Source organism: Cavia porcellus, unplaced genomic scaffold (assembly GCF_034190915.1).
Source record: "Cavia porcellus strain 051 isolate PalLab524CR breed Dunkin Hartley unplaced genomic scaffold, mCavPor4.1 scaffold_30, whole genome shotgun sequence".
NCBI lineage: Eukaryota > Metazoa > Chordata > Mammalia > Rodentia > Caviidae > Cavia > Cavia porcellus.
Genome location: NW_026947513.1, coordinates 45,610,479 through 45,635,952, shown reverse-complemented (window position 1 = coordinate 45,635,952; position 25,474 = coordinate 45,610,479). Strand labels below are relative to the sequence as shown.

The 25,474-nt window shown below is 38.7% G+C and overlaps 1 protein-coding gene and 1 long non-coding RNA gene across 2 annotated transcripts in view; one reads left to right on the top strand and one right to left on the bottom strand.

The window, feature by feature from the left end:
- Nucleotides 1-19,577, top strand: part of LOC134474042 (uncharacterized) — a 41,996-nt gene extending 22,419 nt beyond the window's left edge. Inside the window, exon 2 of the long non-coding RNA XR_010044612.1 lies at nucleotides 19,143-19,577. This is a non-coding gene — a long non-coding RNA (uncharacterized LOC134474042). The remainder of the gene's footprint in view (nucleotides 1-19,142) is intronic.
- Amtn (amelotin) lies at nucleotides 5,389-19,321 on the bottom strand. Its single transcript, XM_003467538.5, has 8 exons — nucleotides 19,268-19,321; nucleotides 16,342-16,428; nucleotides 14,101-14,166; nucleotides 13,210-13,299; nucleotides 10,118-10,153; nucleotides 8,663-8,689; nucleotides 6,817-7,087; nucleotides 5,389-5,671 (listed from the first exon to the last, which is right to left on the bottom strand). Coding segments are annotated over exons 1-8 (633 nt in total). The 3' UTR covers nucleotides 5,389-5,669.
- Nucleotides 19,578-25,474: the final 5,897 nt, after the last annotated feature.

The window sequence follows — 25,474 nt, the reverse complement described above, 5'->3', positions numbered from 1 at the left end:
TCTCAGATTGCAAAGGTCTGGTTATAGGAATTTTCAGGTTCTATCAAGAAATATTAGATTGAGAATATATTTCGTTTGAGTTTAGTGAGATATATTTTTATAATTTGGGAATAGTTATGATTGTTCCATTTTTGAAGAGGCTCCCAGAAACATTCAAAGTTTCAAAGCACCAAATATAAGGACATGAAAGCAAAAGGCAGAACTGGCATCATAGTACCACTGTGCCTTTGGGTATCTGGTAGCAGACATAGGTGGTTATGTGGTTAATAGAAGGAAGAAAGTCTATACTGTTTGAGGCCAGAAACTCATCTGTGGGAAATCCTACCAGTTATCAGAACAGGAAATTGGAAGCAAAGGTCTGATTTAACAGGAAAGTCTCTGTCAGTCTGTAATTATGCACTTGTGGTAGTTTGTATTTCATTTTTGGTAGGAATTGCATGAAACTGATTTTATGGAAATTACTGCATTCTGGGACACATTAGTATAGCAGCATAATAAACAATTAAATGTTTGTATTTTAAGCCACAGACATAACAGAGAGTGATTTTCAGTGTCAGTCCGGGAATGGGATAAAGATAGGTCCATGTGACATTGCTCAAAGCTCTTCTCACAGTTTGCTCCGAAAGCTCCTGGATCCTTTGGATGGGTCAGCAAAGGAATGCTGGTTTTAAATATCAAAAACTTATTTTCTTTTTTTCATTGTCTTCCCAAGAGTATACAGAACAATTTTATAGCATCATTATGTGATATTGTGACAGATATAGAGTGAAGGCAGAAGCAGGTCTGAGAATTTAATGAGTCAAATGTGAAAGAGATTTCAGGGATATCAAGATGGAAGGAACTGGAGGGAGAGAAGAGGAAGAATTAAGGTGAGTTCTGTACAGGTATCAATTTGCCACGATGAGTGTAGTCCTTATGCATTGCAAACATGGACTAACGGAACATAGAGTAACGAAAATAAAACTGAAAAGAAATAACATAAAGACGATAACACTATTCTCACTAAATTTTTACATTAAACATTTCACTGCATTTTAAAAATGAAGCTATTTTCATGTAAAATATCTATTATGGTATGCATATCAATGTGTAATCAATCTACCATTAATATTTTAAAATGAATTTATAACTAAATCATTTAAATTTCTTAGTTTTAATTTCCATCATCAAAGTTAAATTTTAAGTAGTACATATTAGTTACACAGACTAAAGGCTTTGTTTTGACATAGTCATATACACATATGACATATTTTGATCATTCCTCTACCACTAGTAATCTCTTTCCCTTCTTTCCCCTAACCTCTTCTATGGGAAGCTGATCAGTCTCCTAATCTTATGGATGAGTTTACGGTGAAGGATCAAATAAAAAAGATGAAGCTACATGGTTTGTGAAGATCTAGGAAGCTCAGAGCATTCTTAAAGCTAAGGCAAAGTCTTCGCTGGACTATCAGTATTTACGGGGTCTTTAACTTATAAGGTGGGTGCAGGAAAGCGGTGGGCAGCTCTGAGGCAAAGGGTGTGTGCAAATGAGGCAGGCCTTGAGAAGTCAGAACCAAAACACTCCAGCTGGTAAGTTTGCTAACGAAGAGGACCCTCTTAGTTCTGAGATTGACATTTAGGTCCTTTGAATTCTAAGTAAGTTAGTGCCCTCAGCTGTGGCCTTACCTTGCCTTCAGTGGTGTCACAGTGTCACAGGCCACTACAGGTCTCCATTATGACTGTTGGTGTAAAGAATTCTATGTTTTGCAGCCAGCTGATGGATCTTCGGGCAAATCACCCAGGTCTGGGACAGACTCTTAAGTTTATGTGGAAAGGCCAATTGACTAATTCTAAAACTGCTCAGCACTGCCTCAAGTGCTATCCATCACCCTTCATCTTTGCTAATATTTTTTCAGCTCCTTTCCTGTTTCACTCTCTCTTTTATTCCTAAATTCCTCCTATCAGGGGAAATTGTGATGTTTGACTTTCTGAGTCTGGCTTAGTTTACTTAACATGATTGTCTCCACTTCCATCCATCAAAATTATTTTAACCACTTAGTAAACTGATAATTTCATCAGCTCCTTGTTTAATTTTGTTGAAAACTGAGACCTAAGAACTACCTGAGTTGCAAAGGGTCCTTTTTATTCTAACACCAGCAATCAATATTTTAATTTCTTTTGTTTTGTGTCCTTGAGGGTTTCTAGTCCAAAGCAACTTCCACAGTAAGATCTGTGAGAGATGAAACAAAGTCTATTTATTTTTTTTTTTGATAAGATGGCAAGGAGTGTATCTCTGTGAAAGTCGGGGAAAAGGAGAACATGCTGTCAGCAGTAAATTACAGGAAACTACGTGCGTTAAGTGGAGGCTGGAAACTGAGCCCTGAAGCCACTTATGTTCCTGTGGCCCTTGGAAGGTGTGCAGGTCTCACAGGACAGCACCTCTCAGGGGGACGATGGTCCCGATGGTGATCTTACACCTGCAGTCCGTAGAGTGCAGTGTGTTTCCATATCACGGAGATACATATGTGGCACTTTAGGGAGGAAGGTGTGGGGCTGGAAGGACAGGTAGCCTCAACTGGTTTGAAAGACTTTGAAAATAAAAAAAAAAATGAATTTCTATAGTGGTTTGGAGCTGGCAAAGCATCTTCATGGATTATTTAATTTGTCATACTGACCTTGCCTGTTAGCTATGATGGGACTTTTACTCTTATAATTATAGATAAGAAAAGAAAGGCTCTAGGTTTTTTGGATAGGTATTATCAAGGAAGCCACTTCATGACATTTAAAATTATTAACATTAATGGAAAAATATTTATGAGAGACTGAGTCCTAATTTACTCTCAGCTGGAATGAAAAACTTCACAGTTCATACATATATTATTCAGATTCTGCAAATCTAAGACACTATACGTGATAAACCCTTAACTCCTATTAAATCTTTAATCACCTGAACAACTTAACATGGAGAATGTATTTCATGGGTGCATATTTAGATTTTTCCAGACTGATGGAACCAAAAACAGGCAGGAAGAGATGTTATTAACCAGATCCATAATTTCCCTTTCCGGGGATCAATTGTTCTACCCCCTTCCAATCCCAAACTGCAATGGTCTAAGCTATAAATTTAAATCAGATTAAATCCTACTTTTTAGACAGATGGAGCAAGGTCTATTTTAGTAATTACTTTCATCAGTGCCTTTTTCCACTCAGATATAGCAAAATTAAACAGGAACAAGGGAAGAGGAGGGGGAAGAGGAGCAAAAGAGAATAGAAAAGAATGGAAACATGGCTTTGTAAATAAGGAAGAGAGGAAGGGTTGGAAACATGGACTAATGAAAATAAAATTGAAAAGAAATAAAATAAAGACAATAACACCATTCTCACTAAACTTTTACATTAAACATTTCACTGCATGTTTAAGGAGGGAGGGGAATGGGAAAAAAAGAATTAAGGTATATTATATACAGGTGCCAATTCCCTATAATGAATGTGATCACTGTGTGTATCAAAAGTGTACTGGAAGCCAATCAGCCCCTCCCGTGAGCTGTGCAAGTAAGCCACGTGGGGTCCAGGAAGCCGGAAGTCAGAAGGCACCTCCTGTGAGTCTGCGAAAGCCATCCCGGTCTGGGAGGAGTCCATCAAGAAGAAGCCAATCAGCCCTCCTACAGTAAGCCACACAAGCAACTCGTGCCTGGCCCAAGAAGCCAGAAGCTAGATAAGCCTCCTTTGAGACTACAGTGCACTGGGTGAGAAGGAAGACTGTCTCCTCCCACAGCAACCGGCTGGTTCAGAGGCCAGGCTGAGTGGACAGCAACTGAAATACAAAAAGCGACTGAACGCTTTTACTGCTGGTTGACTTTGCAGGATTGGGGGCTGGTGCTGAAGCATCTGCTGGGAAGATGACAGTATGCAATATAGCAAATATGGGGGATTTTTTTCTGTCTTGTTTTTGAAATCCAATATTGTTCTCTTTGTTTTGTTTTGGTCCAATTTATTGTTTGCTTTATTCAATGTCCTGTTTTGGTTGGTTTTATTCTGTTTGGTTTGATTTGATTTTGCTATGTTTGGTGGAATGGACAACTATTATGAGGATAATTGGATATACTGTGGGAGCCTTTGTTGATTTCCTATTATTCTGCCTTGAAGTTCTGTACTAATTTTGTTTTGAGTGGATTTATTCTGTTTTGTTTTGTTGAGTTTTATTATCTTCAAAATAAAAAAGCATACCAATAAAGTTAATTTAAAATGCCCATCAACTGAGGAATGGATAAAAAGATGTGGTATTTTTTACATAATAGAATACTACTCAGACATAAAGAATGATAAACTTAGGCTTATGTAGGTAAATGGATGCAATTAGAAACCATGCTCATAAGTGAAGTAAATCAGATTTACATGTGTAAATACCATATTGTCTCATTAGTGTAAGAAATTGAAAGAGTAAATACAAAAGTTACAATAGATACAGTAAAAGGGAAAGAAATTACTCAAAGGGAAATTTTTATTGTTTGATCAATCTTGCATGCTTCTATTTGGTAGCCTGAGCAATTACTTTGAGGATAACAGTCTGCAATATAACACCCATTGTTAAATTTCTATCATGTTGTTTTGAAATCCTATATTGCCATTGTTTTTTTTATTGCCATCATTTTGTTTTTGTTTTTTTTAATTGTCTCTTTGCTTCTTGATTTTTCTCTTTAAAATAGAAAAAACATGTTTAAAAAATTAAACATTAAATGCTGTAATCACTAGTTTTGACTGTAAAGCAGGTTGAAGACAGGTGATGATTTATAATTATTTATTTTCACTGTGTGTCATAAGTGTTTGAAAATAATTTGCTTATTGTAGAGAGCTATTGAAGTTAGAAATTGACTATACCTACAGGAGCTAGCCAGCCAGGTCTAAGAACAGAGACCATAGGGGCAAGCTGCAGGAAATGGTGACTTGAGACCCCAGCAATCAGACTCTTAGGTTGTAGATTACTAGTCAATGTGGTATCATGTGACATTAAATTGCTAAATGTATAAATAAATACCCCTACAGTGAGGAGGCTGTTCCTTTCTTCCCATCAGTAGGAGGGTTCCACGTGACCCTAGTTTGGTCTCCTCTTTATTTTTTCATCCTCTCACAATCTTTCACCCCAGGAACCTTAAGAGCTGTGTGGGTCACAGCAGCTTACTGAAAATTAAATTTGTTTGTCTTATGGGAGAGTGAGTCTGAGGCAATTGGGAGCAGATCAGAATTTGTTCTCACATTGCTGAGTGTCCTCTCTCTCCTTTGACTAATGTGCTCCCTACTTTGAGAGAAAGTCCTGGACCTAGATGTCTTAGAGCTTGTGTCATATTGATGTCCTGAGGTCATGCATTTCTGAAGACATCCAGGTTGCTTCATTACCAAAGAAGAAAAGAGTCAGTTTTCAACATATATTTTAATACACGAATCTTCCAGCGGTGTAATGTAATATTTCAAAGACAAATTTACCCGTTCAACTATTCTTTTTCAGAAGTTAGTATTTTCTACATTTAACATGTTTTCTGAATTTCAAAGCAAGTTTTAAGGTACACTGAGTTTCTTCTGAGACCCTCTAGCGTGTCTCAATCTATTCTGTAGTGTAGTTAGTAAAAGTGATTCACACGTGCCACCAAATTTGAGGCTGTTTAGTTGAAAAACTTTGATGCATCTTAGTGAATTCCTGGAAGAAAACAAAATACCTTTTAAATGCAGATAAAACATTTTGAATTAAAATATTCCACATGAAATTAACTTTCTTTTCCCAAATTAGGCATTTCAGTATCGAGTCAGTTCTTTTTTTTTTTTTTTTTTAAACCTAAGCATACTTGGTTCTAGGTATCCCCAAATGTTAACTGTATTTGCTATAATTATAGCACAGATAGAAAAGCTTATTTTTTTTTTATGAAAAGCTTATTTTTTGCAACACTTTGCAAGTCTCTTCTGTTGAGTGAACTCCAGCCTACCAGTGGCTGCTTGCAATATTATGTCAGGAAGTTCTGAGGCTCATTCTAATAAGCTGAAAAACAGATCATGATAAACTGATCTTGAAGGGGAATTAAGAATTTTAAATAAAGTCAGCCAAGGATGCTTGCCAAGACCAGGCCGACATGTTTGTGTCTGGACAAGTCTGATACATTCCTTCCTTTGTGTGAAGCTTGTCTAACTGATGCTCTTGCAATATAACTTAACATATAAACAGGCCGTTTCCTCCTCTGTGTAATCCGTGCTTTGTATAACCGATGGCTTTACAATATAACCTGAAATGTCTACACTCCCTTAGCAACTGAAAGGTGTCACCCCAACCTTCCAATCATAATGCACTAAATCTGCCTTTGTACCTACCTCCTCCCTTCCCCATAAAAGCTCTGGTCCCCTACTGGGCAGAGCTGACTGGGTAGAGAAATCCCAGTGAAGCCCGCTGGTTTTTGGTGCTGCTGCTTCTCATGTTTGGTCTGTTTTCTGTAACAATCTGTAACAAAGTATGGGCCTGTGTATGAAGTGTGTGCGTGTGTGCATGTGTGTGAGTGCATGTAGTGTGTGTACTCGGAGAAGACAGGATGGAGAGCAGCACAGCCTGCTTCCAAACATTTCCAGCTTTGACCCATGTTATGTCAGCAGTTAAGTGTGTTCTTTCAGGTTTAATAGCATAGGGTTTGTGGCCCAGGAAAAGCTTTCTTTCACTTTACTCAAATAAACCATGAGTGAGCAGAGAGGCTCCTTTGTTGATTAAGATCTGCACCTGTCAAAGCAAGACAAAAAACTGTTCTGTCCCATTCTGTGAGTGACTTGCACATGAGAGCTACTTTCTAAGCTAGAGGAACTCACAATTTGGTGACCCTGTGGTGGTCTTCTCAGGAGTGTGTGTGACCTTTTGGATGCCCAAAGTGGTGGTCACTTCAAAGTCATCATCCGTGACACCAGGAGTTGAGAGCTGGCCCTCTGTGGTGACCTGCATGTTAGTGTTCACTCCTGTTTGTCCTGCTGGAATGGCTTCTTCCTGGATATTCGGGCTAGCCCCTGCCTGACTGGTGGGCAGGGTGCCTTCTGGGAACAAAGGATTCAGGAGGAGGCCAGTGAAGATCTGGGGGGCCAATGGCTAGAGAAGAGAAAGGAACAGAAAATAAGTCAAAAGGGACATGCTTGATTGGTTGAACTTTTATCTTTAGGGGGCAGAAAGCTGGCATAGAAACATGAAGATGGAGAGGGTAGAGTCAGAGGAAACATAAAGATCCAACATTCCTCAGAGAAGATACATTGGGCAAAAGTATCTCCCTCAGAAAGGGAAAGCAGGATTGAGCCAGCTGTGGGGAGAGGCAACTACGCTATCTACAGGACTCTTAAGGCAAAAAATGCATACAGTGATGATGGGCTGTTGATCTAAAACATAGCCTTTCTTTTGAAAAAAGGATTAAGCAAGTCAGGAGACTAAAAGTTAAATGAAAAATTAGTTCAAGTGGATTAACCAGCCATAATCTTCACTGCTTGAATCTTTTTAATTTTTGTTTTCAGGGTAGGGAATAAACCCAGGGCCTGGCACATGCTGTGCAAGTGTGCTACCACTGAGTGCTTCTAAGCCTTGGGATATTCACTCAGAAATATTTCTCTTGTGCATTCAGTTACTCTGTGTGGTTTTTTAAATAGCTGAATGAATTTTTGGAGTTTTCCATTGTGGGAGGGATTCTTTTTGCACGGGTTTGGGTCTGGACCCACAGACCTGCATTTTAAACTACTTCTCAAAGTCATCCTGAATTAGTGGGCCAAGAATGAATTTTGGTTATTGGGTCCTGACCTAGATACCCAATCTCTCAAATGAGTGAATGACAAAGGCTTAAATAAAATGGACAAGTGCTATGATTTTAGGGCTCCAGGAGGGTCAAACCCTTTTAGCTGAGTTCAAAACTCTGAGGGCTAAGATAAAGACTTCTCTGGACTACCCATTTTTATTAGGTCCAAAACAAAGGGTGGGGAAACTGAGGAAAGCTCAGGAAATGAGCAGGACCTTGGGAGTCACTTTAAGTGACTTAGGAGACTTCTCCAAGTAGTAAAATATGCCAATTTAAAGGAGACCCATCTTACCCCCAGGATGACATTTATGGTAGAATTGAGACTGCAGGAGTGAAATTCCTTCAGCTGCAGTCTCTATTTACTTAATTAGTGTTGGAGCCAAGGTATCTTCAGCTGTGACCTTATCTTGCCCTTTGAGGTATCTCTGGCTCACAGGCCACTACAGGCCTCAGCCAGGACTAGAGATTGATAGAGATTCACTTACCATGAATCAGCTCCTATCATCAGGCAAGGGGCCTAGGCCTAGGCCAGACTCACACATAAACATAGAAAGCCAATTAGTTAATTTGAAATCCTGCTCAGAGCCGCTTCACAGTGGTCTCCAACATTTGAAAAAACACTATTTTAGGTTTGAGAATCCTGAAGTAGATTTATGAAACCAGAACTAGGATTAGACCAGATGATACACAAGTTTTCAAAACTGAGGATGATGATACCCACACTTTTGAAATAAGAAAAGTGAATGACTGCCTTTGTAAAAAACTAAAACTGAACAGACTATAAGTTGTAAGATTCAGGGTTTGTAGTCAGAAGAGTATGTGAGGACAGAAGGCATTGTGGTAGAAGTAAAAACAAGTTACTGTGATAGTGACTGAATTTTTTTTACCAGTTCTTCAGAGCTCAGGATGGCAGCCTAGAAGCAAAATTATAAACACAAAATATTAGACAAATTTTAATATATCAAAAGCAATATACAGGCTGGGCATGGTGGCTCACGCCTGTAACCCTAGCACTTGGGAGGCTGAGGCAGGAGGATTGTTGTGAGTTTGAGACCAGCCTGGGCTACAAAGTGAGCTCAAGGCCAACCTAACTACATAGTGAGACCCTGTCTTAAAAAGACAGAAAAAAAAAGCAATATACATTATAAAGCATAACAAAATAAGTATTAAATTATTTAAAGTATGAAGTATTATAAAGAAACATTAAAAAAATTTCAACAATATGTTAAACTGTCTTATGATCTTTATTACAAAGATAGTACCATATGATACAGGAATGTTAATATATATTTAGGTAATGTGAGGTCGCCATCATTTAAACAGTTGTATACTTTTCCATCTTAAGTAATAGATGCATAGTGGAGGAAACTTGGACACTGAGGAGAGACAGAGAGAAAGAGAGAAAGAGACATAATTCCACCATTTAGTTTGATGTGCTGTATTTTTTCATATATTTCTTTTGTATGTAACAGAAATTACATCATTAATACAATTTTGTCTGGCTTTTTCTTCTAGCATTCCATAGTAGTCATATTACTGACAAATTTTAGTAAATATAATTTTGAATGACCACATAGTATTTACTCTTATTTTGCAGTTTACCTAACCATTTTTCTCCTAGTCTTAAATTTGAGTTATACTCAATATTTTTCTCTATTAAAATATTCCTTTGATGACAGTATTGTGCATAAAACTGTGCTGTATTCCATATTATTTTTTTGGGACATGTTCCCAGATGTGGAATTAAGAGTTATTAGGAATTTTATATTTGATTCTGTTTTTAGAAGTAAAAGTTATCATCTATGCTGATATTAATCCTGATCCTTGATGATTTTATCAGTGCTATTGAGAATTACTGTCACAAAAGCAAATAAGAGAGGAGAGAAAGTAGTCAGATTTTTTGGAAAATGCATATAGGTAAGTGTAAATTTGAGATTAAAATATAACCCCAAGTCATGACTCATATGATTAATCTCATGGATTAGATTATCCCTTAACAGTTTGGCTTAGAGGATTGACCATGGTTGCTTCATCTGATGCATTTACTAAAGATGAAACTCTCACTAATACCTGTAAGTGTTTTTATTTACTAATTTTCAAATGGGACATAAAATCATGTCTTCAAGAGATTGTCTTCAATATTTCATAAAATAACTGATGTAAAGTACTTACATGCAGTGCTTGGCATATAGTAAGTGCTCATTAAGTGTTAACTCCTGTTATGATCAGTGGCCATACAGTGCAAAATAAACAAAAAACTTGGCAACTAACTGGCAAATTGGGACAAGATTAAATATTTCACATCAACATGATTTAAAGTAAAAATCATTAAAATAACTTACCGGGGCTCCAAGTTGTGCTACAAAAATTGGTAATAACTGAAAGCGAAAGAAAAGAGTTCACTAAAAATATATTCAAAGGTAAATTCTGGCAGATAGTATAAATATTGAGGGTTTTTAAAAAAAGATACAATATTTGCTTAGCCAGTATTTGTTACTTATGTATTGTCTATAATCACAAACAAAAATTCACGAAGCTGGATAGGACTCATCTCAGAGGTAGTCCTGTAGGTGTTTAAGACCTTGCCCATGCCAGTGCATTAGACAAAAGCTAGCACAGCGCTTGGGCTTTTGTCCTCCAAAGCCATGTGTGACACAGGCTGAGCTGTCAGCTTGTGGTGCTATTTTGAGGTGGTGAAGTTTTAAGAAATGGGCCATCTTGGGAAGTCTCCTAGTCACTGGGAAAGGGACTCTGGAAGGGGACGTTGGGACTCCTGTCTCTACTGTTTTTCTCTTGCACCCTGGCCACATGCTTTCTGCCACGATGTGCTACTTTACTATGGCCTCAAATGTAATGGAGACCACTGACTACAGACTAAATCTCTATAACCATCATCCAGAATCTCTTGTGAAGCCGAAAGTCCTCAGTATTTGTTATAGTAATGGAAAGCTATCACACATAAACAAAAAGTAATTTTAGTGTCTAGCAGATTTCATATAGAAATTATTTCAAGGAACAATGATGATAAAATGCATAGATTTCTTTTATATGTTGTCTCAGAAGACATGTTAAAACACGCAGTTGATATTTAAAAACAGAAGTTTCTTGAACCATGTTTGTTTATTCTCATAATAGCTGCCTGATGTTTTGTTGTTAAAATAAGGCATGGTGAAGACTCATAGGAGTTCTTAGAATTGGCAGAGCTCTTAGAATTAGGTAAGAAATAATTCTGCAGTCACTGGTAACTAAATGTTATGAATTTGTAGCTGGAAAAGATTTAAGTGAGATGTTGGAATGTTCTGGAATTCTCTTCTATCCTAAAACTACATGAAGAGCCTAGATTTAACCAGGAAGTGTATGGCTCTAGAATTCACTCTGAACCAGGCTGACTTTCCTTTGGTAGTTGGGGGCTGCCCATGGTGCCCAGGTTTGGGTGGAAAGAGTTGGCCTCTGTCTAGGGAGATGTGATCTTGCAGACTGGAGCTGCATAGGTGGGGTGTCCTCAGTGAAGGCACAGTCCAGAGATATTGAAGAATCCTCACTGAGGCTGAGTCTGATTCACATTCTTCTACACTGGGTGGCCCCGTACATCAGAACTATTATAAATTCTACAGTGACCTCGCATGCCTTTGACTGCAGTGAGTGAGTATTTGCTAGGGGATAAGAAGGCATACTAAGTCTGTCTTTAAGTTCAGAGCAGGGCGGCAATTGGGACTGAAGCAGGGCAGTTGAGTGTGAGTCACGCCAGGAACATGTGTGAAGGAGTCTCATTTTATTCATATCTTCTCAAACCTTTTTCGGGGTGGACTTTATGACCAAGGTTTACTTTATAAGATATTTTGTGTGTGTTTCGTTTAAGACATCGTTTATAAGAACTGGTCCAAGAGAAATATTCACTGACATGGTCAAAGACTCAGTTACAAGGTGTTTACTGGGGCATTGTTTATAGAAGCAGAAAGTTTGGGGAAAAAATGCCTGCATTTTCACAAAAAAAGAATTTAAGCACTCACTAAAATAATGCAGTAAAGGAATTTTAAGGTAAGACAACTATTCAAAATGTATTTAGTGGAAAAAATATCAGATCACAGAACATCTAGTCTAGTAAGAACATAGTTTCTTTTGAAAGTGTACTCTAAATAATACAAGAGTCTGGGAATGTTTATAGTTTGTTTCTAGGTGATTTTTAAAAATTCTTTTTGCTTGCATGTATTTTAAAAATTCTTTCAAATATACTAACAAAATAAACAATAAATAATTCTACAAAACTTTAAATAATTGTGTGGCAATAACAGTCCTGACATGTTGGAGAGAATAAATTATCCAAAACAATTTAGTATAACCGTAACAGGATAAGTGCATTTTCTCCAAGACTTGTTAAGTTGTTAAGAGAAGATTCAAGAAGCTAAGAATTTGGAGTTGTCTGATACTAAAATGCAAATGCTTCCCCAAAATGATATCTTAAGTATGTTCCTTTTATCTTAGTATGATAGTATTTTCCAAGGCTTTCTGTGAAAGCAAGCAGTAGTGGAAAGTTAGACCATAATAAGTGAGAGCCCCTTGGAAATTTTTGAGGGTACATGAAGAAAGAACACCAAGAAGGTGAAAATTAGATTTGCTGAAAGAAAACCAAAACCAACCAACCAAGCAACCAAAAAACCAAACCTACCCATCTCTTAATTTTTCTTTGGGATGATCTTGGTCAACCAGAAAGTCTTCAGTAGAAAACAACATTAGAAAACAATCACAGTTCCTCCCAGTTTCTCTCCTTAGAGTCTTTGCTTTTCAATCTTTCCCAGCTCTTCGGTTTTCCTGTTACTAATTATAAATGTATTCTAGAGCAGATACTATAGGCAGCGTGCTCAGCATTCTGGGTGTGGCTTTGGCCATTACCAAACCACCAAGTACCATTCTAGGTTACACACAGCATTCAGTGGACCCTCAAGTTACAACTGGCCTGACATATGAACGATTTAGTTAAGACCCTAATTTTAGTTTTAACTTATGATCAACATCTTGAGTTATGACCTAAATGCATGCAGCTTGTGCCCAGATGGTCTCAGATGCAGATTTAACCCTTAAAAAGCTCTGGAAGGAGCATGGCAATATTCTGTCCTGTACAATGAGATGTACAGGACAGAAATCCTGTACATCTTGATGAGAAATCCTGAGCCACTGTCTCTCTAAGGACACTGAGATCTTCCTGTGTACAGGAGAGAGACTTCAAAGGGTTGTGTTGAGGACCCTGAGCCTTCAGCTGACAACTTGGGTTGCCACAGTTTGCAGGACCAAATTGAGTCCATAAGTCGAGGGTCCACTTATAGATCTTCAAATGACCTGGGTATAATTTTCAAGATGCTTAAGAATTCTTTCAACCATGCACTGGCCTACCCTAGAGCTCTCTAATGTTAAACTGAGGGCTAGTTGTCCTGCTTACCTGTGGTTGCAGCTGATTTTGTCCTTGCAATGCTCCCAGGGATAACTGAAGTGTCTGGGCCCCAGGTTTTGTCCCTGAGGCTGGAGTAAGCTGTGGGGAAATGAGGGAGATTTTCATTGTGTTTCTTGCAGTGAGAAAGTTAGAAAATTAAAATGTATATGCTAAATGTAAAAAAAAAATTACATTTAGAGGGAGGATTGGTTATGTGAGTATGTAGTATTTTACTGGGTACATAATTAAATGACAAAATTCAGACTTGTTTATTCTGCTACTACAAAAACATGTCTTGCCCCATTTTTGGACTCGAGGTTGGGGGTGTAAGGAGCTCGCTTTTGGATTACAAGAGATACCCCATAAAAATTATGGAGTAAAGAATAAGTTATTTAGTCAGAATATGAAGTAATGCTGTGCTTGAATGTGAACACAGGAAAAAGTCCATTTTAATTAGAACAGGTAGTTGTTTTTCCACTGCACACAGATTAAACTTAAAAGCTCCTGGTAACAAGGCTGAAGATCTTTCTGCTGTGTCCAGCTTGCTCTTCTTATCAGGGTGAATCTGCTCATGTGGGGGTTCCATGTGGATGGCGTAGTGGGCACCAATGAAGGTGTGGTGGACGAATAGGGAGAAGAGGGGAGAAGAATTAGATCAGTTCCTTTAGAACAGGTATTCTTATCAAGGAGATCTTTTCATGATGTAGTGTCTAGAATCCAGCTCTCTTTGACTTTTCTCTGGTTCCTTTTGTTCATCTGCAGTGAACACGTGTGTGTGCATGCACAGGTGGATAGCCATTTCCCTACGTTTTTGCTTCTCTTCTGTGCTCTACATTAAGCATAATATTTTACAATGAATAATCTAGAAGATGAATGATGCATGACCTAAAGAGCACTTACCAATTGCAGGTCTGACGCCAGGGTGAGCAGTTGTGTTAGTGATATTAGACTTAAGGAAGGGAAGACCTGCAGAGGGTTGAAATTGATGTATTAGACAAGAGATTTTCTATTTCCACCACTCTGCCAATAGGTATCCACATGGCATTTGTACCCCTGTCTGAGTTAGATTTATCCCCAGGGCCTCTCGAGCCTTGTACTCTTTCCTAGGGTCCTGGAAAGTGCCTTGGCAGTATGTGAAGTTTATGCTGTTAGATGGCTTACTCTTCCTATTTTATCATTAATTAATATTTACTTTGATATCTAATTCTACATACCTAAATTGTATTTTCCTTAAGAAGAATCTTAAAATTGTTTGAAGTGCAGGGTCTGACTTGAACATTCTACAATGTCCACCCACTAAAAAGGCAACTTTAAGCTCCAATGTAGTATTAGCAGTTTGTATTATTTGACAAAGTCTAGATGGAGGATTTTGCCCTAAATGGGACGCTGGAGTGGTGGGAGGCTGGGAGGCGGAACCAGGGGGCTCTATCTTGAGGTCACCTTCCCCACCCCTAGGCAATTTACCTGTGGAGCGAAATGAATTCTAGTGGGCTACTTGTGCATCAGTGATGCCCCTTAGGCACCATCCCAAACCTAAGCTATATGTATGCCCCCACACCATGTGTCCAGCAGAGAGAAAAGCCAGACCTCAGTGGTCATGGGGTTGACTCTTTGCATTCTTAAAATAAAGGCCACTTTTATTTCATATTTCTATCTTTTTAGCCATGCCAAAAAGTCTATCAGTATTCACTTTGATATCTAATTCTGCATATCTAATTTGTATTTTCCTTAAGAAGAATCTTAAAATTGTTTGAACCGCAGGGTCTAACTTGAACATTCTGCAGTGTCCACCCACTAAAAAGGCAACTTTAAGCTCCAGTATAGTATTAACAGTTTGTATTATTTAACAAAGTCTAGATGAGGTATCACAGTGTCCTTTATTGTGGGAGACAGCTACAGTGACTCCCCTTGAATGCAGAACAATTGCTGCAACTTTGATTATATCCAGACTGATTTTCTCATACTGATATGTACAGAGCTGAGTATAGTATTTCCTTTTGTCTTCAATGGGCCCTAAGCATTGCACATAAGCCTAGCAGAAGGTATTGATATGTAATCTCTAAAGCCATCAGATAGTCTCCTGTTTGCTTGCTTTGTGTTCTCTCTAAAATATATAAGCACAGCAGGATGTTAGAGCCATCAGCTCAAGGTAAAGAGGCTATGACTCCCCAGGGCACAAAAGTTTACATATCAGAAACCAAAGCAACAGCCTCCTAAAACAATTCAGTTGCTACCTTAATTGAATTATGCAAATTGATCCTTCTGCATATCCTTGTCTCTGCATTTTACAGAGATGCTTTTCTCGCTACCTGGCCAGCCAGCTCAAGTTACTCACACAATTCCCACCATCCTCACTGTCACTCATCCTCAAACCACCTCCTTCTTCATAAGATAATAAGTTCTGGGAGAGGCCTAGAATCAGGGCCTTTGTCCACATATCCTCACTGGGACTGGATTTAGGATCCCTTGGCTGCCCTTAACTTGGAATATGTCTTGGTGTCTTTACTCTCGCTGTGGGTTGCATTCGAGGTGATAGATTGGAATTGCTGAGATTCCAATAACGTCTCAATGGGATTTCAAATATAACTTTTTCAATTTTGAGGAAAACTGGCAAAGGGATTACAACAGTTGGATAACTGTACTCAATATTTGGGATTATAATACTTTATGGCAGAGGAAGCAGGGACTATATTCACCAAGTATATTTCAGTTTCAAAAAGTATTTAAATATCCTTTAAAGAAATAGATTCTGCAGCAACATGTCAGCTTGACAGTGAAACTTAAGAAAAGCGCAAGGAAATCTGCAGTTTTAATTTCCATCGCCTCTGCACTTTCACAAGAATAGCAGTCTTTCAAGGGCGTTGATGGCAAGATTTTCAAAACAGATATTGCTATTGCTTTTCAAAGTTCATTAGATTTAATTGCTGAGACAAACAATTATTCAAACAAAAGGCAAAATAATGATAGCGTTTTGCTTTCTTTATTTTTTAAAAAGTGTTTTGGGTCCTTTTTTTTCCTCTCAAAGGTAAAACCTTCTATCTTGTTCATTAATGAGACACTGTGTGAATCTTGATTTCAAGCCCATCTGTCTCAGTGTGTCCCTTTGCTGGTTGGGAAATCTTTCTATCATAGGACACTTACCTGAGTAGGCTGCTGTTGGCTGAGTGGTGTCACCTGGTCTGGAGCTGGTTTTGTTGGAGAAACTTCCAAAGCAGAGTTAAGTTGCTTCTGTGAATACAAATATTCCAAAGGCAGGAATGCAATTCAGATTTTATATCTATTTATGTGGAGAAGGTAACAGGTTGTGCTGTTGCAAAAATGCCTATCTTTAAACTCTCTATATTTTGAACAGTTTTAATTCTTGGAACACTTTGTGCATGCAGGAGATGGAACTGTAGAATGGAAAAATTGAAAGGAATGGGGGAGGGAATAGGAGACCCAGAGCACGTGGGTTTTCTATTGGTTTTCCTTGGCTTCTGTTCTTTTCCTGTAACTGCTTTTCTCCTTTGTCTGGATAGGAAATGTACACTCTGTATCTTAGCTCTGTGTGTATTTGCTTTTTTCCAGTGCTTGAGTTGAATTATCATGAAGCCTATTTTATTTCTTTAGTTTCTCATTTCTGCCTTGTGCCTGTCATGTTGACCCTGTAACGCAAGTTTAAATCTCTTTCCTGGCCAGGGTATGTGTGAGGTATTAGGAATCACTGATTTGTAGGACATTTGAAAATGTCCTTGCTACCCTCTGGTCTAGTTGTGTGGCTTTTCTTTGTAGATGTGAGGGACCAGCTACCTATCTAGGCAATGTAGTGAGTGGCAGGTCCAGCACCAGGATCCCTGGAATCTCTTTGTAGCCCTTCTGGCTGACAGTAGCCACTCTTTGTTCCTGGATATGTCTCTGCAAGCAGGGAGAGGTGGCCTTCCATGTGTACCAGCCCCAGAGCAATCAACTCTTGTTTTCCCTTTGGACTTTTCACTTTTAGTTGTAAAAAGCATGGTGGCATTACCAGTCCCTGGCACTAAGCCTGGGAAAGCATCTGAATTAACACAGCAGCCGGAGTGAACCTTTGAAAGCAGTAATCCTGTCACTTCCTCTGCTCAGCCCACTGAACGACTGCTAATTTCACTCAGAGTCCGAGGTACAGCCCTCACATGGTTGTAAAGCCTCATACTGTGGATCCCAGTGATCTCGGATCTTTTCCTGCCTCATCTCCTGTGGTCACCCTGCTCAGATTAGCAGTCTCTTTTCTCCCTCTGGGGTTGGCACAGCCCATTCCTGCCTCAGCATCCCATGGACATCCGTTTTCTCTGCCCGGAACCCTCTTCTGCCAGGTGTTGCTTTACTCTGCTTGTATCCTGGGTCTTGCATTGCTTTCTTGTTTCTTATCGTAACTTACTTTGACCTCGCTCCTCTGCCATACATCAGCCTGCCTCTGACCTGCAATCTTTTCCTTAGTGCTTCCTGCCTCCAACACGCACTTATTCTCCCAGTTCAGGATGTTTACCACTCATCATTTGTTTCCTTGTCAGAATATAAATGTCACAAGAGCACAAATGATAGATATTACTCAAGCAGATAAACCAGTGTCTAACACACAGTAGGCACCAAAATGTTTTTCGAAAGAGTGAAATCTTGGTTTGTTTCAGTCCACCTACTTCCTTTGACTTTGATCCATTCGAATTCCTTCTTTCTCCTCAGTATTTACCATCTGACACCTACCTCGACTCTAGATCCCCTGAAAAGAATCACTAGATTGCTGCAAGTCTCCACATTTGCAAACAGTTTCATTTTCTTGCCTTTAGAATTCAGTATAGTTCATCTGTATAACATAAGAGAAAGCTGCTCTTGTGTCCTGATCTTCATTTGATTTCCCCACCTGGCAGACATCCAGAGCCGTCTGCCTGTGGCCCACCCACCCCGGCTACTGCTCCTCCAGCAGGGTGTAACCCTCTGCCCTGGGCGCCTCAGTCCCCTTCACTGTGATTCTGCTGCATTTTATTTATCTGGAGTTTTCAACAATTCTATGGAAATTTAAGCATGCTATATTTTATTTTGAAGAACCTTTTGGTAAAGTTATTCTGTGCAGTGAAATATCTATTTTACAAAAAATAATTTCCTACTTTACCTTGTTTCAAAGATTAAATCTACATGGGCTGCTTCTCTCTGGGAGGAAATGTACATGGATGTGGAATGAAGTAAGGGGCATTGGTTATTCATGTTATCTTCCATTCTCCCATAAGCTTACCCTGTTTATTTCCATCATGGCTCTAATCACAGTATTTATAATTAATTTTTTTAACCACAATTACTGGGTGGATATACAAAGGCTTTCTAAAGGGCCAGCCCCTGCCTCCTGCCATTGTGTTTTCAGCAAACAGTATAGTGTCTGGCACACAAAGAGGTTTCAATCAGTATTTGTTGATTATATGGATAGCTGTAAAGCTAAGAGTATTATTTTTCTTTGCTTAAGGTCCACACTCAAGTATCTTGAACAAAGAGAAGTTCATTTAGAGATCCAAATCCCCATGTGTGTGTTCATCAAGCAGATATCGAGTGTGAAATATTGATTCTCTTTTCCTTCAGAGTCTGTTAGATGTGAACACCTTTTGTGAAGAAACATCCTGAGACACTTTATAATATGGTTTTAGTGTCACACAGTTTGATAGACATTTTAGAGTTTATATAATCTAGATATTACTTGATTAGGAAAAAATAAGAACATTAATTTACTCTTTAATGATGAACAAAAAATTAGTTGCCAAGAAATTTTTGGAAAGTGAAATAATTATCCATTTTAAGTAGATATGGCCCAAGGTATTCCTTTTTCCCTCATTCCTAACCCCTGAAGTTGTAGAAATTCTTCTACAACTGTAAAGATATTTTAAAATGCAAGCTACTTAAATACAGACCAACACCTTATTAGTGTGTTATCTTTTCCCTTGAAGATAAAAACATGAAACTGAAAAAATGCATCATAAAATAAATGAGTTCTGATGGCTACAGGAAGAGAGAAGCCTGCGGCCAGCTTTGCTGCAAGGCTGGGATTCAGAAGCAAACAGACTGCACTTACTGGCAAGGACTGAGCCCATCCGAGGAGACCAAGCAGCAGAATCACAGTCTTCATGTTTCAGATGGCCACCTATAACAACAAAACAGTATCCCCACTTCAGATCGGCTGCAAATAATCACTAAGCTCCTGTAAGTCTCCACATTGGCAAATGGATTCATTTTCCAAGTCTTTATAATTTAATACATTTATTTGCATAAACTAAGTTCCTGTTCATTGTTCTGATTTTCATTTGATAAACATAATTTTGTCTCCACACCTAGCAGACATTCAGTGCCATCTCCTTATGCTCTATTCCCATCTAATAACAAAATATCAAAATATCTTGCACTTCATTTTTTCCCTTTTGAGATACATGATACATGAAAAAGATAAAACATTCCACACTAAACATTGCTAATTGTAGAGTTACCTTGTGTTCACCAGGTAAAATACACAGATGAAATGATATTCAATATCCAAGTGACTTCTTCAGTTTACTCTGGTAAAATATTTTTATCTTTTGGTGATTTGAATTTGTAGACAGAATTTAAACTCAGCTCCAGAATATTGGCAACTTGAGAACCAATCAGGATTTAGCTGTCTGTGAGATCATTTGGTTTCTTTCATTTCCCAACACTTCATTAGGTGGGTTATTAGGTACAGACGTTATGTTACTCAGTGTCTAACATTTGACTAGAGGGTATTCACAGAAACATGCCTTGCATAATTAAAAAATTAAACTCCATTTTCATCTTTACTAAACTATGTTCAAAGTTACCTGCTTTATCACGTAAAATGAAGACATAATGAAATACCAATATATATAGTGCTCTGTATATACTTAAAAAGTGAAGTTTATTATGTGTATTACTCTGTAACTTATCTAAGTTTACTTAATGAACAATTTTTTCAGTACACACGGATTAATTTTATTTATTTAATGGTTAAATTATATCATATCACAATTTTCTTTTGATGAAAAATAAAGCCATCTCCATTTTACTTTGTATTGATAAAAGTGTTACAATGAACATGCTCATAAAACTTATTTGCATATGTAAATGTATCTGTAGGTGATATTCCTGGAAGTACTATTTTAAAGGACATCTGGATTTTATATTTCAATAAATATGGCTAGATTGCTTTTCAGAGGTTTGAATAGTCTGTTATTTCTTTTTGATGTGTTTGAGGCAGGATCTGGCCCTGAACTCAGGGGCACCCTCTTGCCTTAGTGCTGAACGTGCAGGCCTGTCGTTCCTCATTTCAGTTGAGGGAAAAGACTCTGGAACTTAAGGAAAACACAAGAAAAAGACCCACTGAGGTTTCTTTCACACTAAGAACAGGCAAGTGCCATCTGTAAGTTTCAAGGCAGAGGCAGGTGGGTCCCTTCAATAATTTCTGAAATCAAATAAATGATAAATCTGGGCCAGACCTGTAAGATTAATGACTGAGTTCCATTCTGAGACTAGATCCCTGAATAAACTGGTTGCTAAATGATGAATTGTAATTGGTTTGTACATTATAATATTCAGAACGAACAAATGATGAAAGGAAACTCCAGCTTGATGACTTAACTTTTATTTGCACAACTCTTACATGCAGTACTGGAATGTGTAACAGTATAAAGATAAGTACTGCACTGTGCAGTATAATCAGCAAAAATCACAGAACTGTCTAAACAAGGTGTTCTGTACAAAAAAGAAGTAGGTACTATCAACAAAATGTACAGAAAAATATAAAAGAAGTGAATGGTAAACATAAATCCGAAGGTCGTTAAAGTGGCCGTCGGTAAACGAGGGACACCTGAATTTGCACGGTGATCATGGGAGCCTTGGCGCCTCTTTCTGCTTTCTCTGCTGTTTGCCGGCACAGCACAGGGTGCTTAATAGACAGTGACCGAGAGGGGAAACAAAGCTTTTCTCCAGTGACTCGGTTCAGCACATAATCGAATTAGGTTCAGGGAGCCAGGAAGGCTGAGAGCGCCAGCAGGAGGACGCGCAGGTGTGAAGGACGCGCAGGTGCAAAGGACGCGCAGGTGCGAAGGACGCGCAGGTGCGAAGGATGCGCAGGTGTGAAGGACGCGCAGGTGTGAAGGATGCGTAGGTGCGAAGGATGCGGTCAGTTAGGCTGGAGGCACAAGGGCGGGCCGACTTCACAGCGGAGGTCGCCCTCAGACAGGCGTTGAAGACGGGAAGGGAGCTGTCAGGAGTAGCTGGCAGTGCCGCAGACTACACGGGCGATGCTTGGTTGCTAGGCACTGAAACAAAACTGGGAAGTGGGGAGCAGCGTGAAGTGAGGTTGGGGACGCCTCCTTCAACTGTGTGCAGCCCTTTTTTTGTTCCTATTATGCATTCTGACACTTTATCAGCTGTTATTCTATGTGTGGCTTTCATTATTTTCTGGCAGTCTCTGTCGTACTAGAATCTAGTAACTACCTGGACAGTTCTGGAGGCCTTGTTTTAAATATCTTTAGGGTCTTCTATGTTTATAGTGTTACAAAAGCACAAGATGATCACTGCAGGCTGATGAAAAAACAGAATATATAATAGGGGTGAGATCAAACTGAGATATATAATAGGGGTGAGATCAAACTGAGTTGAGTATTTCAGAGAAACGATGTGACTGTTGTGGATTTGGAGAATCAATATGACTGAGGATCAGAGAATTACATGGTGGAGGTTGCTCAGAGAAGATGTGGAAATTTACATTCTTGTCACCTGTAGGAGAAAATTTACTTACATTTTTGCAATCTGTAGGAGAAAATAACTTTAAATTTCAGAATGTTTACCTGCTTCTCCAGACATCTCATGCCAAGGGTGTGAGCTGTGGTGTCTCCTCTCCTGAGACAGGAGGTGCAGGTCCCGGCTCTAGGCAGGTCGAGGCTCCTTTGCACAGGGACAGGAGGTTGGGGAAAGGGCAGAGAGGAAAGTGTAAGTGTGCAGTTGCCTGGGGCTCCTCACTCTCCAAGCCCTGCACACCTGGCCTCGGTGCGATGGTGGCTCCTGACCTTGAGAGCCCCTCTGTCTCTTTTGTGCTGCACCTGAAGAAAGCCTTCTTTCTCAAGGTTTGTTTGGGAAGTGTACAGACCTGCATGCCTGGTGAACTCCTCATGAGGTTTCGTAGACAAGTTTATTCTTTTAAAAAATCCACTCAATTCATTTTCTAGTATATCACTTAACATTCACACTGGGTTCGATTGTATTGTTTTAATCTCTTGCAATAAAAATCTGTGTCCTGTTAGAGCTTCCATTTGGTAGGAGGAACTAAGAATTCAAGTAGCCTCATTGTATGAAAGAGAGCCCAGGGCACTTGGGAATCTACTTGCCCTGTGTTTTATTTTGAGAGAATGTATAGGGTGAGGGTTTTTTACATTTTTATTTTGGTGGAGGCAGAACTGAATTCTATACTACTGTTGTTTCAGGTTTAGGTAAGGAGGCCTGTTTGTTGTCTGTGTAAAGTGTGATTTTAGTGCTGCCCTCATTCAGTGAATCATTGTTTGCCGCTGTCTGGGTCTCAGGTGATTCAGGGACCTCACAGTGAGTATTTTACCCACTGCAGCACCCCAAGCTGCAATGAGACATGCCCTACCCAGAAAGCAGAGCAGTGGAATTAAACCAAAATAAACAAGCAAAATCAAGAAGGCTGAGTAATTTCTTAGACAAGAAAATTTAAGTGTGAAAGCAGGTAATTTACAACAACAATGTAATTATGGTGTTGGGTGTCAAGAAATACATATTATTAAAGAGAAAAATCCTAAATTGTTTTCAAATGAGATAAATCAGCAAAAACACTAAAATAACTTTTCTGAAATGACCTTGCACATGAATATTTATTGAAAGTATTTCATGAAACACAAGTGACAGCTCTGTGTGTCTAGACACTTCTTAATCCTTCTCACAGGTTTTGGTTTTAAATTTACTTGGATTCAGAAACCTTTTTTTTTTTTTGGTACCAGGGATCAAACTCATGACCCCGTGCCTGCAAGGCAGGTGCTTATGCCTTTGCGTTAAATCCCCGGCCCCACATTCAGAAACTTTTGAAACCTGATTCAATTTATACATCATTCTTAGGAAAGCACACATGCGCCTATGGATATAATGCATCCAGCAACTGAAGAGGTTTCAGGGGTCTCCTGAGAGTACAGTTTTGAAACCCTAGGTTAAGAAACTCTGGTCTAGGAAGAAGACGTTGGAGAGGGTGGGACAGAGGAAAAAATATGCTTAAAATATTTCATATACACATATGAAGATACCATAGTACAAAAGAAAAAAGAACATTTGTTTAGAGGAATTTCAGTGCAGCTTTCTGGTGATTTGTATGATGCCTGAACGTCTTAGAATTTCTCAAGTCAAGGAATATACTTTTAATTTCTGCTATTCCACATGAATAGAGAAAGACCTAGGATTACCCAAACCTGACACATTTCATAAATCCTAGTCTGAGAGCAATGAAGGGTGAGGCAGATTCAGGCCCGACATCTTTTCTATCTTCTTTCAGCACTTAATAATCAAATCACAGTGTCATAAGGATGCAAAGTTCACGATTCCTATTAGTGATAGTGATAACTTGACTGAATAAAGAAGGCAAATCAGTAAGTTGAAATGACAGCCAGCACTATAATTCCAATAACTATTAAACAGGAACTTACGTTGTACTGGGCCAGGCTTTATCCTAGGTTCCATGGCACGAAAGTGAGGAATGCAGCTCCTGCACATCCTTACTGTGGGGACATAGCCTGGGGTCCACTCTGTTCTTCTGGGTCCTGATGCTGTCCGTCTCTGCTACCCTAATTTGTAGGCAGCTGTTTTCTTCCCTGAAACTGTGTTGAAATTCATGACTTAACTTATTAGACTACTTTGGTGGGTGTTATTATTTTTTGTGTTATTGTTTTGAGATAGCAGATTTCAAGGAAGAGTCAGTGCGTGAATTAACGTTTCTATTCTCTGTAGTTCCCAGTGCACTATCTTGTATGTGATAGATCGGTAAATATGACTTGGACTGATTTTGTAGTTATTTGCCTTTCTAAGTATATAAAGGTCACGAGGATGTGGCCAGTTTGTATCGCCCTAGAGGAAAGTAGGGCATGTGTGTGGACATCTGTGGCAGAGCCACTTATTTTTTTTTTACATCTATTTTTTTTTTGTCTTTTTATCGGTACCGGGGATCGAACTCATGACTGCCTGCTTGCAAGGCAGGTGCTTATGCCGCTGAGCTAAATCTCCAGCCCCGCCACTTATTTTTTTAAGAAGTAGTTTCGTGGATGCCAGAAAAGCAACATTAAATTAAGTGAAATTGTACTAAATAAGATAAAACTACATACGTGTTGACAATTTTTTCTTTAAAGTGATTTAAAACTTTTATTGGTACATATTTGCAATGTATAATGAATACATTTTGCGTGGGGAACTGGTTCATGCCTGTGTCACATTTTAATCCTTGATTCCCCTGTTCTTCCTCTCTTCCCCAGCCTTGTATCCCTTCCCATTTGCAAAACACCTATCTCCATGCTTCCTATAGTTTACTATTTTGTTCTTTAAATTTTTGTATTTTGGGTTTCTCATATAAGAGAAAGCATGCAACATTTAACCTTCTGTCTCTGATTTATTTCACTCAGCATTACGGTTGCAAGGTGGAGCCACTTTCTGACAACCGATTCAAATATATCTTTCTTTTTTTAAAATTTATTTATTTATTTATTTTTAGGCTAGTCAAGTGAAGCAGTGGGAGTGGAGAAGGAACAAAGAAATCTGTAACTGGTTGTGATCAATTAGTTGTAAACACCACTGCACTCAGACCAGCCTAAATATATCTTTCATTATGACTGACTAGTACTTCCTTACTGTATACATGCCACATCTTCTTTATCTATTCATATATTGATTACTTCCAAGACTTAGCTTTTATGAGTTGTGCGACTATAAACATGTTATAGCCTATCTTGCTGTAACACAATATCTTTAACTATTTCAGGAAGATGCCCAGCAGAGGAATAGCAGGTTGGATTAAATTTCTACTTTTATTTTCTTCAGGGACCTTCTGCTTTGTTGGAATACAGTTTTTCCTAGTAGTTACTAACAATCTTATACATTTTGGTGGTGTCTGTTGTGGTTTTGTCTTTTTTAATTTCTAATTACATTTATATTGGTTGTTTTACTCCTTTTTTGGGTGTTTGGCAAAAGGTTTGTCTGCTCTATTTATTTTATCAAAGAACCAGCTCTTTGATTCATT